Here is a 17,555-nt window from a genome sequence, read left to right on the forward strand (position 1 = left end):
AGAATAGTGAGAAACCCAGCAAAGTGTAGTGTGCCTGAGATCCGAGTACTGGATAAGCGCCAACAGGATAAGACTGGAGCCTTGGCAGAGAAGGCAGACTGCTCATCCTGGTGCTAAGCTTTAATTGCATAACTGGTTTATGGTATACACCGGTTTTAGACCTGTGAATTATTTATACTTTGTAATGAAGTTTGTGTGTTTTTTTGTTTTATATAGTTGGGAAAACTGATCAAAGAAGATGTTCAAAATCAAGTAGAACTGCTGAATTCATTTGAGAAGAAGTATAGTGATCCGGGTCCAGTGTATGACTGTTTGGTGTGGCATGATGGGGAAATGTGGCGGTAAGTCCTCAGTGGGTTACTGAAAAATCGGTTCTCTATTTGACGATGCGAAAGGATAAGAGTTGCTGAATTTACGTGTTTTTCTCCTAGTGCCTGCATGGACACAAGTGAATGTGGGGATCTTGAAACTTGCACTGTATTAGGAAATTACAGAGAAATGCAAGAATATGCCTCGTTTGGTACATCAGAAATGCTGAATTACTCAGTAAACATTTACGATGAAGGGAATTTGCTGTCTATTGTAACAAGTGGAGGTAAGGTCTCAGTCTTGATACTCTGTCCAACCTCATTTACTGACCAACATAACTACTATGACCATAATAGTAATATTTATTATTAACCACTTAAGACCCGGACCTTTAGGCAGGTAAAGGACCCGGACAGTTTTTGCGATTCGGCACTGCGTCGCTTTAACTGACAATTGCGCGGTCATGCGACGTGGCTCCCAAACAAAACTGGCGTCTTTTTTTTTTTTTTTTTTTTTTTCACAAATGGAGCTTTCTTTTGGTGGTATTTGATCACCTCTGCGGTTTTTATTTTTTGCGCTATAAACAAAAATAGAGCGTTAATTTTGAAAAAAATGCAATATTTTTTACTCTTTGCTATAATAAATATCCCCCAAAAATATATATAAAAAAAAATATTTTTTCCTCAGTTTAGGCCGATACGTATTCTACCTAATTTTTGGTAAAAAAAAATTGCAATAAGCGTTTATCGATTGGTTTGCGCAAAATTTATAGCGTTTACAAAATAGGGGATAGTTTTATTGCATTTTTATTACTACTATCGGCAGCGATCAGCGTTTTTTTTCGTGACTGCGACATTATGGCGCACACATCGGACAATTTTGACACATTTTTGGGACTATTGTAATTTTCACAGCAAAAAAATGCATTAAAAATGCATTGTTTACTGTGAAAATGACAATTGCAGTTTGGGAGTTTACCACTAGGGGGCGCTGAAGGGGTTGTGTGTGACCTTATCTGTGTTTCTAACTGTAGGGGGGGCAGGGCTGGACGTGTGACCTCATTGATCGTGGTTTCCTATATTGGGGAACACACGATCAATGACAGCGCCACAGTGAAGGAACGGGGAAGCTGTGTTTACACACAGCTCTCCCCGTTCGCGGGTCACGGAGCATCGGACCGGGTCGCAGGTGCACGCCCGCGACCCACAGCTGGGACGTACAGGTACGTGCTTGTGCCCAGCCGTGCCATTCTGCCGACGTATATCTGCAGGAGACGTTCCTTAAGTGGTTAATATACATTGAGTTGTTTTGTTATAGCATGTTTACTTATCCTAACTTGACATTTAATTCTGTAATTATTGCTGATCTTTTTGTATCTGCCATCCTATGGCTCACACCACTTAAATGCGCTTTACCCTTTTGAGGTTCAAGTTAATACTGGCTCAATGAGCCACTATGATTGTAGCATATTCAGCAGCTTGTATGCTCAATGATGTGCTTCCACTGTATCTTTTGGGTTGTTCAGAGAAATAGATAGAGCTATGTGTGTGATAAGCACTTTCATACCGGGCCTATTCTGGCACTCCTCTCCTACATGTAAAAATCATCTTTTTTTTTTTTTTTTTTTTTTTTGATGGAAGATTACTCAGAATCCCCAAACACTATATATTTAATTTTTTTTTTAGCAGACAGCCTAGGGAATAAAATGGTGGTCGTTGTCGTACGGTATTTGCGCAACAATTTTTCAAACTTTTTTGGGGGAAATTTTCATGAATTAAAAAAAATAACAAAACCGTAAAGTTGGCCCAATATTTTTGTATAATGTAAAAGATGTTTTACATCGAGTAAATAGATAGATGTCGCGCTTCAAAATTGCGCACACTAATGGAATGGTGCCAAACATCGGTACTTAAAAATGTCCATAGGCGGCGCTTTATTTTTATTGTTTTACAGGTTACCAGTTGCAGAGGAGGTCTAGTGCTAGATTTGTTGCTCAAGCTCTAACCTCACATGTGTGGTTTAAACAGCGTTTACATATGTGGGCAGGAATTGCTTGTGCGTTCCCTTCTAAAAGCGAAAAGCGAGCTTCCGGGGACAGGGGCGTTTTTTAATATTTTTTTTTTTTTTTTTTTTATGACTTTTATTCCAATTAGAAGGCATGTAAACTTCCTGTGGGGGCACTCGGTAGCAGGGAGGGGCCAGGCGCACGAGAAGAGGAGGATCTGGGCTGCTCTGTGCAATATCAGTGCACAGAGCAGGTAAGTATAACATGTTTGTTTAAAAATAACAAAAACAAGTCTTTTTAATATCCTTTTTTATTGTAATATTTGTGTATGTTACAGGTGCTCATGGGACACACGTTGCTAGCATTGCTGCGGGTCACTTTCCTGATGAACCTGAAAGAAATGGTGTAGCTCCAGGGGCCCAGATCCTAGCCATAAAGATCGGTGATACTAGGCTCAGCACAATGGAGACTGGCACAGGACTGATTAGAGCGGTATGTCATACTACTTTGTCTTGGGAGTCTAAAATAAGATCTATTTTCTTCATGTTCCTGTCATTATGGATGCTGCACCCCTGATGCCCGTCCCTGCCCTCTTCTACCTCTTGCATCCCATGACAGCCCACGTTCATGCTGGGTAGCCCCGTCTTATGTCAAAACCCCCTGGCATGCTCTGTAGTATTGACAAGCCCACCATTAAGTCTGTTGCTTTTTTTATTTTTTTCCAATTTTCCTTTTACAGACCAAACTGTCCAGTAAAAGAGTATATTGGAGGGTTGAAACAAACCATTTACAACTGACAGGGATACTTTTATACATTTGTATATAAAACCTTTATTCCAAAAGGAAAAGGTTCCTGTAAATGGTTAAAAAGTGTTGTCTGGAGTTCAGCTTTAATTTGTCACTTTTGTAAAGTCAATCTAAAGCCTTCTACACACAAAGCATGCCATCCAACATTTGTCTGGGGAAAATCCGAAAACAATTGTCCGATGGAGCGTACAGACAGTCGAGTTTTCCTTCAACAGCCTGTCATTGCACAATTCCCATCGGAATATTTGATCGTGTGTACAAGGCTTAACACTAGACTTTCCAGACAATGCTGCTATCCATGGGTATCTCAGTTGTTCCTTTGTAGATGATCCACCCTAAAACAGGTGTGTTACCGGCTGGAACACCAAGTAAAGATTTTTTTTTTTTATTAACATATATATATTTATACTTTTTTTTTTTTTGTTAGATTTGCCTGCTCTGTGCTATGATATTGCACTGAGTGATCCCTTACCACCTCTTAGGTGGTCCCTGGCCAGTGCTGTCTGCTGCTCTTCTGTGTGCCCCTATAGCACGTTTTCTGCACATCTACGCAATTTGTCAACTTAATCTGTTCCCAACAATGACTTTTGGCTTGTTACACTTTGCCTTAACCCCTTCCTGTCCAGCTCTGGCACCCCTTTAGCTGGGTTTATACTCCCAGGGGGCAGGGGATTACTGTGATTTGGCTGTCAAAAGTGGTTACATGATCAGTAGTCAGTCCCTCCAGCTTCTGATCACTTTACCAGAGACCAGGAGCTGTCTTTGACTACTCAGTCACTGTGCCGTGAGCATGCTGTCGGCACAGAAAACGGTCCCCCATAGATGCATATGTACGGTGTGGGGGCTTTAAAGCCCACCCTCTGTCACAGAACATATGCATTACATGTGGCCTATTGCACGTGGTGTAAATTAGATCTTTATGTATGCTCTGAGAATTTGCCCATCATCCTTTACTAGTAGACTTTAGCTAACTCAATGGATGGGACTTGTGCTCATGATTGGGCTACAGAAAATCCAGGCAGCTTGACTTGTCTGTGTGTGGCCATCCTAATAACTGTTCTACGTCTATCTTTATGATCATGGCTGCACAGCCTCTAACTGATCAATGTTGTCTCAGTTGCATAGCTTGTGGTATTTTTTTTCAGAGCAGAGTGGTAACCAATTTTGCCTTGCAGTGCCAGGATCCCTGGTTCAGTTTTTACTAGAGACACTAAAGCCTTGTATACATGATCAGATTTTCCGCAGGCAAAGCCTCAGATTTTTGTCCGAAGGACATTTCGCCAGAAACTTGTCTTGCACACAATTGACGGCCAACAAATGCGAACGTAGTTGCATATCACGTGGTTTTTAAGCTCTTTAGCGCCACCCTTTGGGCACCTTCTGCTAATGCTTCCGAACATGCCTGTTTGTACTTTGGACTTTTGTCCGGACTTGTGTACACACGATACACAGACCGTTGTCCACAGAAAATTTTAAAGCCTGACATCCAACATTTGTCCATGGAAAATCCGATAACAATTGTCCGATGGAGCGTACGAACTGTCAGGTTTTCCGACAAAGGTTGTCAACGCACAACTCCCATCGGAAAATCCGATCGTGTGTACTAGGCTTGCGTGTGAATGTTCTGTACCTGTTGGCATTGGTCTCTTCTTATAACCCAGAAACTTGTAGGTCATCTGCCTTCTGGGTTATTGCTGTTAATAAGGCACATTAGATTGTAGGCTCTTCTGGCACAGAGACTTTTTGAGGATGGCCAAATATTACTGCAGTTCCTGCCCAATTACATATACTGAACCTGCCCAATCTCCTGGCTGCCAAATGGTTACCCTATATTTTTAGTTAGACGGCTGCATCAGGACTTTTTGCAAGTGGTCTTCCTTTTAGTACTCAAACTGCTCAGGATCGCTTTGGAATCTGCAATTCATTATTTGCTGTTGAAGTTTTAGTTTTAAATGGTGATAAAGCTTTCCCTGTGGGGATTACTACAAACTGACCTTTGTCACTGTCTATCCTTATTGATCAGGTTGTCTTAGATGGTGGCTTGCTTTGTAAAAGGGATGTCTGTTTACTTTGAAATGTGTGGCTGGTACTCCTTTTGTGCTATGACACTTTTTTTTTAATTATTTTTTTACAGATGATTGAAGCAATAAAGTATAAATGTGACCTGGTCAATTACAGTTATGGTGAAGCAACGCACTGGCCGAATTCTGGGTATGTTTCTGAGCCTAAGTATCAAGAATAAAAAACTGCACACAGGACAATTGGCTGTTGGGCCTCTTTCAGACTGGGGCGCGAGCTGCGGTGGCGGTATAACGCCGCTAAAAATAGCGGCGCTATACCGCAGGGATTGCCGCGGGAATCAGCCGCGTGCGGTATTAACCCCCGCTAGCGGCCGAAAAAGGGTTAATACCGCCCGCAATGCGCCTCTATAGAGGCGCATTGCGGGTGGTATTGCCGCGGTTTCCCATTGTTTTCAATGGGAAGGAGCGGTATACATGCCGCTCCTCTCACCGCTCCAAAGATGCTGCTGACAGGAGATTTTTTTGTCTCCCGCCAGCGCATCGCCTCAGTGTGAAAGCCCTCGGGCTTTCACATTGAGTCTGCAGTGAAGGAGTTATTCAGGCGGGATAGCAGCGCTATTTTTAGCGCTGTACCGTCTGAAAAACTCCTCAATGTGAAAGGGGCCTTATAAAGGCTGACTGATTTGGTCAAATTATGACTACTGCCCATTCAGAAGGCAGTTAATTATATGCTATGTAAAATAGCCCTTTAGTCAGAAAATAAAATCCTGCTAGATCACTTCAGGCTGGTTCATTTTGCAGGTATAGCTATGTAAAACATTAAAACTAAGTGTCTGTACTGTTTAAAGTCCAATAATACACTCTCGCATATTCACAGTTGCTCTCCATTTTTATGGGCAAAAAAAAAAAAAATCAATAGTGCAGCGCTACAGTGAAATAATATAATAAAATAGTGTCCAAATGAGTATAATCTTCAAAGTGTTGAAACGAAGAACCTCCACCAAGATTTCAGTGTGCAAATATGGAAACACACCACACCCTGTGCAGTCAAACTGCTTACCAGAAAGACATCATTATAGGCATGTAGGATTAGATAATGCAGGGATCAATGGCAGTCACACCTCCAATCGGATGTATGGATGGAAAGTATTAATCCACAAACCACACCAAGGATAAGGAAGCATCCAAAACTCGTATGGATCCACAGATAAATTGCGTTCACCGGCAAAGGAAAATCCCCCAAAAATTGCAGAGAGGAAGCACAATAGTGAAGCCCTTAGGTCTAAGCAACATGCAATTTATTGTATTGTACTTACAAACAAGACAGGTTAACAGGCATCAAAAAACATAAAAGGTTCCTTGGATCATAGCGTACATGTGTCAGGCCAGCCTCCATTTTTATGAACTGACAAATTTGTAGAGGTAGATCTGCTGACCGCCTTTAAAGCAGAATTAAACCCTCTTATCCATTCAGCCAAGGCAGCTGCTTCTGTTTGATCTGCAACTGCCATGGTGCTGCACAAGTGATCAGTTATGACACCGGCCATTTGATGGTTTGGTTGAGGAAACGAGGCAATGTGGCAGTTGGTAATCCTGGCTTTCCAGGAATGTAACTTTTAATTTAACAGTTAAAAAAAAAAAAAATCAATGGGTTTAGTTCCACTTATAATTTACTTCTGCTCAGGGGCTCTGGGCTTCAGAAAAATGGCAGCCTCCAGCAAGAAGACATTTTAGAACACACACAAATCTTGGTAGCATTATTTATTAATGTGGAATATATAACATTTACTTTTTTTTTTATCAAGTTATGATTAAAGTTCCACTTCAAGCTAGCCACACATGGCTCAATAAATTACTTCCTCCATGCTCAACGGTGTGGTTGGAGGTATTTCCACAGCCATTTATTGTGTTCAGCCAGGGCACCCATGACCGCCTGTATAGTGTCACTGGTTAACAGTAATTTGATAGGGACGCAGTCATTGTTTGGGTAATTTTATTTTTTACCGGGCCCTATCAACTTTTGTCGTGCTGGGGAGTGCTCTGGAGCAACCCACAGCTCCCATTTTGGCCAATTCACAATTGGTTCTGGATGCTGAACTGCTTTCTGAGGAGCAAGGAGGACTGTAATGCCGCGTACACCTGGTCGGAATTTCCGTCAAAAAAACTGTGGCTTTTTTTTTCTCCCCCCCCGATGGAATGTTGCCTCCAACTTGTGTTGTATACACACGGTCACACAAATGTCGGAAATTCCAAACATCAAGAACGCGATCACGTACAACACTACGACGAGCTGAGAAAAATGAAGTTTAATGATTCCGAGCATGCGTAGGATTTTTCGTGCGTCGGACTGCATACAGATGATCTGAATTTCCGACGACCTTTTTGCTGTGGAAATTCCGACAGAAAATGTTCACTGGAGCCTACACACGGTCTGAATTTCCGACTAAAAGCTCACATCAAACTTTTCTTGTCGGAAATTCCGATCTTGTGTACGCGGCATTAGTCATCTGGAAAAAGAAGGTTTTCGACCTAAATTTGCTTAGCTAATTTAAATATGTAGTCCTTTCTGAATTATTGAATAGGCTGCTTATTATAAATGTCCAATTCTCGCTCACATAATTTGTCATTATACAGGAGAATATGTGAGGCAATAAATGAAGCCGTGTGGAAGCATAACGTCATTTATGTGTCAAGTGCTGGAAATAATGGTCCATGTCTTTCCACTGTTGGCTGTCCAGGTGGAACTACCTCCAGTGTCATTGGTAAGTTTGGTGATTTTCAGGAAAATGGCAATTCCCTTTTTTAAATTGTGGCCCCAATTGCTCACCCATAAAATAATTTTGAGACTTGAGGTCAAAATACAAGAACACAAATGCAGTACAAAATACAGGAAAAAGCCTAGGACAGAAGTAGACACGTAATGCTCTTAGGCTGACTTCATATTGTTGCATTGCAGCAACCCTCATTCATTTAGGATTGCACTCCAATCGTAAGTACTGTAGATCCTATTGTCCTCCCACCAGAATGCACATATGGATGTTCACTGACTTACAGTGTTTGTTTCACATTGCTGCTTGTACAATTTTATATTGTGGAGTTTAACTTGTACAGCTATCGTGTCAAATACATTTTTTTTTTTTTTTTTTTTTTTTTTGTTCACTGACAAAGTAATATTAAGTTGCTCAAACAACCACTTTCAGCTGAAAATAAGTTATGTGGCTGAAAATAATAATCGCTGTGGTACATGGGTTTGGTGACTTGGGCCCACTGTCTATTATCTTTTACTTTTTGTAATATTTGTGATGACTGGCCCTGTTACAGAAGCAAATAGACTGAGCAGGCTGAAAAATCTTAGTATTGTGTTTGTTGCCTATAGGTGTGGGTGCCTATGTATCGCCAGACATGATGGTTGCAGAATATTCCCTCCGTGAAAAACTTCCTGCCAATCAGTACACATGGTCTTCAAGAGGTCCTAGGTATGTCTTCATTTAAGATTTGTACTAATCTTAGGAGGTCATAGATTGTGCTAAGGCAAAGTAAGTGGTTTTAGGTTAAAAGTTGGGCAACTCTTCTAAATAACAGGCATTAAACAGTTATACGTATTTTACTGTGTACTTTTTTTTTTCTTTGTTAGCTGAAGGTACGCACATGGTAAGCTGACATCACTGCTATTGAGAGCCAATGATTTAGCATGAGTGCAAGACAATATATTTGTGAGAAATGATTTCTATAATAAGGCACATTCAAGACAGGAAATGCTATAGACCATAAACAATACTATTAAAACTTAAAGTCCATTGAATAGAATAATGGTGGCAGCTATCCTCAGAAAAAGCCACCTCTATGGAATGAAGCCAAGGAGAGAAAGACGGGAAGCGCCACCTGAGTGTAGTATTGGTGTAAGATTCAGAGAGATCGGCGTATCTTTAGAGCGGAGTAGTGCATCTGATATGCGCTACGCCGACGTAACCTAGAGAGGCTCGTACTGTATTCACAAAGCACTTGCTCCCTTTCTTGCGCTGGCGTAACGTAAAATGGCCGGCGTAAGCCCGCCTAATTCAAAGTAGCAAGGCAGTGGGCGTGTAGTATTATAATGAAGCGTGACCCCATGTAAATGCATGGCCGAACGAACGGCGCATGCTCAGAATCATAAGATACGACGGCTCAATGTATACGACACCTACGCCCAGCCCCATTCACGTACGACTTGCGTAAACAACGTAAAATACGACGCTGTTCCCGTGCCCATACCTTAACATGACTTACCCCTGCTTTAGGTGGGATAACTTTACGCCGGACGTATGCCTTATGTAAACGACGTAGCTTACTGCGACGGGCGCAAGTACGTTTGTGAATCGGCGTATCTAGGTCATTTACATATTCAACGCGTTAATCAACGGAAGCGCCCCTAGCGGCCAGCGTAAATATGCACCCAAGATACGACGGCGTAAGGAGACTTGCGTCGGTCGGATCAAGCAGAAATTCAGGCGTATATGGTTTCCTGAATACAGAGCATAGATACGACGGCACATACTACAAATTACGCGGCGTATCAACAGATACGTCGGCGTAAGTTGTCCGTGAATCCGGCCCTCTCAGTATATGAGTTAAACTATGCTCACCCAGAGGTAGAGGAGAGGACACAGAACCTACAGTGCTGAGACGGACCTAATGCTACTAAAAATCGGACCGTTATTCCATTATTATCCTTTTATTTATTTATGTGTGTGTGTGTGTATATATATATATATATATATATATATAAAAAAAAAAAGTTTGGTCTGAATAAAAAAATTCAGCCATAATCTGCATAGACATTCATCTTCAGGCCAGTAGAAGGAGCTGATGCTCGGAACGCGTAGCCTATCCAGTGCAGCGTTCCCGGTCGTCTCCTTGCTTCCAGTGATGTCATTTCCCTGGGTTCCATGCTAGTTCTGTTTGGTGGCCACAGGCTACAAACCTCTCTACCACAGCAGCCCATGGATACAGTGTGAGGATGACAGAGACCGGAGTGACATTTTACTACAGATGAGCATATTTTAGCTGATATATATCGTGAGTGATTTGTATGTTTGCTATTAAACTGGCAGGAGTTCCAGGTAAGAAACTTTTTTGCAATAGATTCACAAAAAAATTATTTGCTTAACCACTTCGTTACCGGGCCTATTTTGGCACTGTTCTCCTTTATGTAAAAATCACAATTTTTTTGCTAGAAAATTAATCAGAACCCCCAAACATTATATATTTTTATTTTTTTAGCAGACACCCTAGGGAATAAAATGGCGGTCATTGCAACTTTTTTTCTCGCACGGTATTTGCGCAATAATTTTTCAAACGCCTTTTTTAGGGAAAAAAACAGTTTCATGAATTAAAAAATAACAAAACAGTAAAGTTAGCCCAATTTTTTTGTATAATGTGAAAGACGATGTTACGCCGAGTAAATAGATACCTAACATGTCACGCTTTAAAATTGCGCACACTCATGGAATGGCGCCAAACTTCGGTACTTAAAAATCTCCATAGGCGACGCTTTAAATTTTTTTACAGGTTACTATTTTTGAGTTACACAGTAGCTCTAGTGATAGAATTGTTGCACACGCTCTAACGCACGCGATGATACCTCACATGTGGGGTTTGAACGGTGTTTACATATGTGGGCGGGACTTGCATGCGCGTTTGCTTCTGCACGCGAGCGACCGGGACAGGGGCGTTTTAAATTTTTGTTTTTATTATTTTATTTTATTTTTTTACTTCATTTTTTTATTATGACACTTTTTTTTTTACTTTTTTTTTTTTTGATCACTTTTATTCCTATTACAAGGAATGTACACATCCCTTGTAATAGGAATCACTGTGTCAGGTCCTCTTTATGGAGAGATGTGGGGTCAATAAGACCCCACATCTCTCCTACAGGCTTACAAGCATGAAATCGGTGAAAAACATTTCACCGATTACATGCCGACAGCAGCGATTGCGGCTTTGTTTACTTCCGGGTACTGGGCGTGACGTCATAACGTCGCGCCCGGCCCTCCGACGGTCATAGAGATGACTGTGACCGTCTGGTCACCAGTCATCTCTATGGTTCAGCAACGCGCGCCGGCCGATTCGCTCTCCGGGCCCCCGATGGCACGGGAGAGCCCGGAGAAGCACCGGATGGCGGCGGGAGGGGGGGGGGACGTCCCCTCCCGCTGCCTAGAAGAACGATCGAGCGGCGGAACCGCCGCTTTGATCGTTCTTCTGGTGCACAGAATCGCCTGCTGAAGACAGAGATATCTGAATGATGCCTGCAGCTGCAGGCATCATTCAGATATCACCACTCAAAGTCCAGGACGTCCTACGGATCTGAAGTGGTTAAATAAGTGCAGCCAAAGCTTGCTTGGCTGTACTTCTATGGATCACAGGAGTGCAGTTAGTTTTGCACTCCTGTGACCTGTTTTAAGCAGGGAGTGGACTGAAGTCTGCTCTCTGCTGACGTCACGGATATTGCGACAATGGGATACGCCAGGTCCCTGGACTGACACCTGGCTCAGCCTCTCAGTGAGCCGCTGAGAGCCTGAGATGGCTGCCCTCTCCACAGCCCAGCATTCCAGTGAGCAAGGAGAGGGTAGAGCAGAGAGCCGTGACTGACAGGCTACAGCTCTCTGCTCACGGAGCTCTGAAAACCGAGCGATCTGCAATGTTTGAATCACTCAGTTTTCAGTGCAGGGGCGCTGGGGGGACAGATGCTGCATCCACCTAGGTAAGTATGAATTAAACGAGAAGTAAGGGTTTCTTGGAGCGCTTTCTTTAAAAAAACTAAAAAAAAAACTGTGTACGGTGAGGCACAACGCCAATCATTCCATAACACAGGTTTTGGGTTTACATTTGTCTTTAAACAATGAGACCTTTTGTTGAGTCCATATAACAAAGGGCCCTAGTATCTGTGTTCAGCAGAAATTGAAAGTGGTATTTGAAAAAACCGGTATGATAATTTTATAGGAAACTTTTGTGCCTTTCTCATTACAGCTGACATATGATCAGCCTGGATGCTGGCTGATTCCTATAGGCTTAGTTTCCTTTTTGTCACACTGAGTGGTATCTGTAATTCCTAATCTAAACTTTAGTAGTATTTCCAAAAATGTTACCTGTACAAGAATCATTGTGTCCTATTCATTCTTTTTAATAAGTGTTCTATTTTTTATTTTGACATTATCAGCACTGATGGAGCTCTTGGAGTTAGTATTAGTGCTCCAGGAGGAGCTATTGCATCCGTGCCAAACTGGACATTGCGGGGTACTCAGCTAATGAATGGAACATCCATGTCTTCTCCGAATGCTTGTGGAGGCATTGCACTAGTATTATCAGGTTAGCATAACTTTCACACGTCTAGTAGAAGTTTCTTCTACTAAAGGTGTCCACTATGTATATTGTGAAATGCATAATTGCTCCCTTGGGCCCCTTGTTTACATATTGACTTTTACCTTCAGTGTTTGTGTGTGATATATAACCACTTATGTAAATGTACTGTGGACGGGCGACCTGCACAGGCAAAGCCATATACTGGTACGTCGCTACTTGTTTCCGGGTTTAGGGCACGTGCATGCAAAGCAGGGATAAAAAAAACTGATATTTAGTAAAAAGCGGCACACGTTACACTAATTAACACTTGTTAGGCACACATTTAACCCCTTGATTACCTTAATTGTTAACCCCCTTCCCAGCCAGTATTGTTCGTGCAGTGACCATGTATAGTATAATCACTGACCACTGTATTATTGTCAGTTGGTCAGTCCCCACCGAGTGTAAGTTGGTGCCAGATTGTTTGCCGCACCATCACAGTCCCACTAGAAGTCACTTTGTAGTATATTGTATATAGTGTATAAATGCATAGTTTGGAGATGCTATAACTTTCACGCAAACCAATCAGTATACACTGATTGGGTTTTTTTTTTTTTTATCGAAAGGCATAGCAGAATACATGTGTTTACATTTATGAAGAATTATTTTTTTTCTTTTGCTGGATATGTTTTATAGTCAAAAGTAATTTTTTATTATTATTTCAGTATTTTTTTTTTTTTATATGACAAAAAAAATAAACCCATTGGCAACCAAAAAAGAACCTTTTGCATAAAAGTTTATATAAAAGTTTGCGTACAGCGTTGCATGACTGCGCAATTACCAGTTAAAGTAGCACAGTGCTAAATCGCAAAAAAAAAATGGCCTGGTCATGAAGGGGGTAAAACCTTCCAGAGCTTAAGTGGTTAAATAGTGTGTTCATACTTCTTTTTTTTTTTATTAGGTCTTAAAGCAAATGATGTTGCTTACACTGTGCATTCAGTGAGAAGAGCGTTGGAGAATACTGCTTTAAAAGCTGAAAACATTGAAGTTTTTGCCCAAGGGCATGGCATTATTCAGGTATTTCTTTGTTTAGAAACACAAATATGCCCTCTCGTATAAAATATGCTGTATATGTGATGATAAATGCTTTTTAAAAAATTATGTATTTTGGATCACCAACCGCATGTAGGCCACTGCCGTCTTAATTTCTCAGCGTAAGACTTTCTCCTGTTAAAGCGGGGGTTCACCCTATTAAAAAAAATAAAATAAATTTATTCTAGCATAAAATTGACGATTCCGACTGCCCACGGGGAATGGGCGTTCCAATCCAGACGGAAAGTGATTGACGGCCGGCTCTGGCGCGCCACGCTTCTCCGGAAATAGCCGAAATAGGCTTGGCTCTTCACGGCGCCTGTGCATAGCCTGTGCGCAGGCGCCGTGAAGAGCCGAGACCTACTCCGGCTGTCTTCGGGGAGCGTGACGTGCCAGAGTCGGCCGTCAATCACCCTCCCTCTTGCTAGGAACGCCCATTCCCCGCGGCAGACGGAATCGTCTAGGTACGATTAAACAGTGAGTAAGGGGATAAAAAAATGTAAGACCGGCATACTGTAGCTCGCGCTACGATGCCGAATTGTATGCTGAAATGTTGTTCAGCAGGGTGAACCACCGCTTTAAGGGGGCAGTTGGCACAGATCCATGCCAACAATATTGATTGAACTTTCCAGACCTTGCAAAGTTTGTTTTCATCTGACACCGAAGGTTGGCTTGGCATTGATGCTTATAAATCCTGTGCTGAAGTTGGGAAAGTGCTTCCTTCCAATTTCCTGGAAGATCTTCATGACGCATGCCAGTTTGTCGGGCTCGGAAGGAGACCTCGATACCCTGTCCCTGCAAGGGAATTGAACATCAAATGGATCTTGGCATGTACAGTTGGCGGGCAGACTGCATTAGCCAGTAGTGCCTGGATCAGGGAAAATGATGACACCCCTTCCTCTGAAAATCTTTTCTAGTCTACCCCATAAAATCAAAATGGGGGCTTTTCAGTGATCTGCAGTTCCTAGCAGTTTGGTTGAGGCAGATGTGGTACTCTGACATGACCAGACTTCTGGAAGACTCTACTTAGGCTTTTCCAGATCACTTGGATCTTCTGTCCAGGGACTAGTTTACCATACTGCTTTAAGGATACTGGCTTTAATGGCATTGCTGTAGAGGCCCCAGGTTCTTGGAAACAATGACTTCTCTGAATCTGTGATTCCTACACTAAAAGCTATGAAAGGGTTTGTAAAGGTTCGTTTTTATTTGATAAATAGGCTGCTTTAAGCTAGTGCATTGTTGGTTCACTTATCTTTTCCTTCGATTTCCCTTCTAAATGTTTTTTGTCTTTGTCTGAATTTCTCTCATACTGTTCCTCCTCAGTGAACTTGCCCCCATCATTCGAGCCAGTCTGGCTGGTGGTTAGTCAGCGTGCTCTCCCCCCTCCCTTGGACCTACATCCCTGCGGGGAGATGCTGTTCACATCGTCTCCCCACAGGCATGTGGTCCCAAGCAAGCTGACTAACCCCCAGCCAGACCGGCTTGGATGACGGGGGCAAGTTCACTGAGGAACAGGAAGAGAGAAATTCAGACAAAGAAAAAACATTTAGAAAGGAAATCAAAGGAAAAGGTAAGTGAACCAACAATGCACTAGCTCAAGACTCCTTTCACACTGGGTGCTGCCCATAGTGTCGGTGGTAAAACGCTGCTTTTTAACCGTCGGATTTGCGGCACATTTCGGCTGCTAGCGGGGTGCTTTTAACCCCTGCTAGCACCAAGAAAGGGTTAATACTGCCCACAATGCGCCCCTACAGCGGCGTATTGCCGACGGTATGGCAGCGCTGCCCATTGATTTCAATGGGCAGGAGCGCATTAGCAGTGGTGAGTTCACCGCTGCTAATGTGCTCCAAAGAAGCTGCTGGCAGGACTTTTTCTGACGCCCTACCAGTGCACCACTCCAGTGTGAGGAGCAGCTGTTTATGGCAGATTGCAGGCGCCATTTTTTTTTTTTTTTCCATCAAAAAGCTTTTATTGAGCAAAACAATAATGTACATGGTATACAAATGACGTATAGTTACAGCAAACATGAAGTGGTCACGAATAGAATGCTTAGAGGGAAAATAACAAAAATAAATTAAAAAAAACCAGAAGAGCAGATACTGCGACAATGCTTACACTCAAATGTCCCCGGGTGCTAACATGTTGCATCGGATCAGCCATCCATTCACCCCCAGTACCCCCCCCCCCCCCCCCCCCCCCCCCCGCTCCCATGGGCAAGAGATCCCTAGATACAGGTTGCAGGTGATTTCAGCCATTTGTCCCATATTTTTTCATATTTAGTTGGGCAGCCCCTATGCGATTAAACCATTTTTTTTGTACGGAAAAACATTGTTGACTTCTGTGCAGGCGCCATTTTTAATGCTATAGCACCTGCAAAACGCCCTCAGTGTGAAAGGGTCTTAAGGAACCTATTTAGAAAATAAAAACCTTTACAACCCCTTGAAGTTCATCTTCTGCCAGGTCTACATTCTTTTGATTCCCATTCTTTGTTTAAAGTTCTTTTACTTGGCTCTCAGTAGTAGTATTTCCCTTCCTACTCTCTTACATGACTGTGTTTCTTGTTGCCATCACCTCTGCAAGGTGGGTTCTTGAACTGCCAGTCTTATGCAAAACCAGAAGTGGTTCTTTACAGGATAAGGACTAGGTGGTGTTGAGACCCAGAACCTCCTTCCACCTGTCTGTCCCCAACCAGAACATCAGTCTTCAATCCGTCTTGTCCGGCTTAAGTTCCCGTTTTATTGCCTAGATGTAGTGCGTACTTTGCATATCATTAATATAGCCCCTGAAACTTTTAGACTGGTTTTTAGATTCTTATAAACCCCAATAAAATACATTTACGTTTTTGATTGTAACATGACAAAAATGTGGAAAATTTCAAGGGGTATGCATACTTTTTCAAGGCATCTTGCTAGTGTCTTAAATGGGGTGATCCAGTGCCCCTTCACTCTTCATGTACATTGTTTTGATTGCAAGGCAGACGCATTTTATTGATCCTTTTTTCCGTTTTTAATTGTAGGTCGACAAAGCCTATGACTACCTCATGCAGAACACCTCATTAATCAATAAAATAGGTTTTACCATTTCTGTTGGAAACGGCCGTGGAATTTATCTCAGGGATCCAGTTCAGGTTTCTGCACCCTCAGACTATGGTGTAGGCATTGAACCAACGTTCCCCGAAAATACAGGTAATCTGCAGTGATGCAGTAGAAGGGTGGTATTTAAAAAGAAATGCATATATTTTAATGCAGTAAGTTTTACTTTAGTCATACAGGTACGTAGGCTGCTTTAAATCTTTACCATTGGTTCTATGCTGCCACATTCATGTGAGGACACTAGCAAACAAAGTTTAAGGCATTACATATAATGTAACCCCTCCTGCTGTCAGTAACTCTCCAGTTTCTTTTATTTTTATTTTCTTTATTTCTGGTGAACTCGGTTCACACTAGATGCCGTGCAAATTCATTGCGGATTCTGCACCTTGTCAAAATCACAACCTGTTAATGCAAACGGATTGTGGAGTGTATTTAAACGACACCCCAAAATCGGTTTGCAAAATGCAGTGCAATTTACAGAATCAGATTGCATGGGAGTTCACATGCGATTTTGTTTCTAGTGCAGACAAAAAAAGACCTTCACGAATGTGGTGTGATTTTTAGCCATACAAATTAATGGCTCAAATCGCACCTAGAGACAACGCATATAATTCGCACAAGAATGTGCTGTGATTCCTGTGCGAATTGCATGCAGTGTCTTGCACCGCATCGGTGTGAGCCCGGTCATAGGCGATAGAAGACCTCTCTCTTTGAGCAGGTTTCTCAACTGGGAATGCTATATATATATATATATATATATATATATATATATATATATATATATATATATATATATATATATATATATATATATATATATATATATATATATATATATATATATATATAAAGGTTGGAGAATCTGTTTGGATCTGCAAATGTAGAAATCCCTCCTCCCACTGTGGCAATAAG

At 42.0% G+C, this 17,555-nt stretch overlaps 1 protein-coding gene across 5 annotated transcripts in view; it reads left to right on the forward strand.

The window, feature by feature from the left end:
* The window catches only part of TPP2 (tripeptidyl peptidase 2), a 94,973-nt gene that overhangs the window by 13,286 nt on the left and 64,132 nt on the right, over nt 1-17,555 (forward strand). For all 5 annotated transcript variants that reach the window (XM_040336175.1, XM_040336171.1, XM_040336173.1 and 2 more), the window contains exons 5-13: nt 217-341; nt 432-595; nt 2,652-2,806; nt 5,256-5,332; nt 7,777-7,904; nt 8,519-8,618; nt 12,338-12,486; nt 13,421-13,536; nt 16,568-16,736. In XM_040336175.1, the coding sequence (XP_040192109.1) occupies nt 217-341; nt 432-595; nt 2,652-2,806; nt 5,256-5,332; nt 7,777-7,904; nt 8,519-8,618; nt 12,338-12,486; nt 13,421-13,536; nt 16,568-16,736 (1,183 nt within the window). The remainder of the gene's footprint in view (nt 1-216; nt 342-431; nt 596-2,651; nt 2,807-5,255; nt 5,333-7,776; nt 7,905-8,518; nt 8,619-12,337; nt 12,487-13,420; nt 13,537-16,567; nt 16,737-17,555) is intronic.

Source organism: Rana temporaria, chromosome 2 (genome assembly GCF_905171775.1).
Source record: "Rana temporaria chromosome 2, aRanTem1.1, whole genome shotgun sequence".
NCBI lineage: Eukaryota > Metazoa > Chordata > Amphibia > Anura > Ranidae > Rana > Rana temporaria.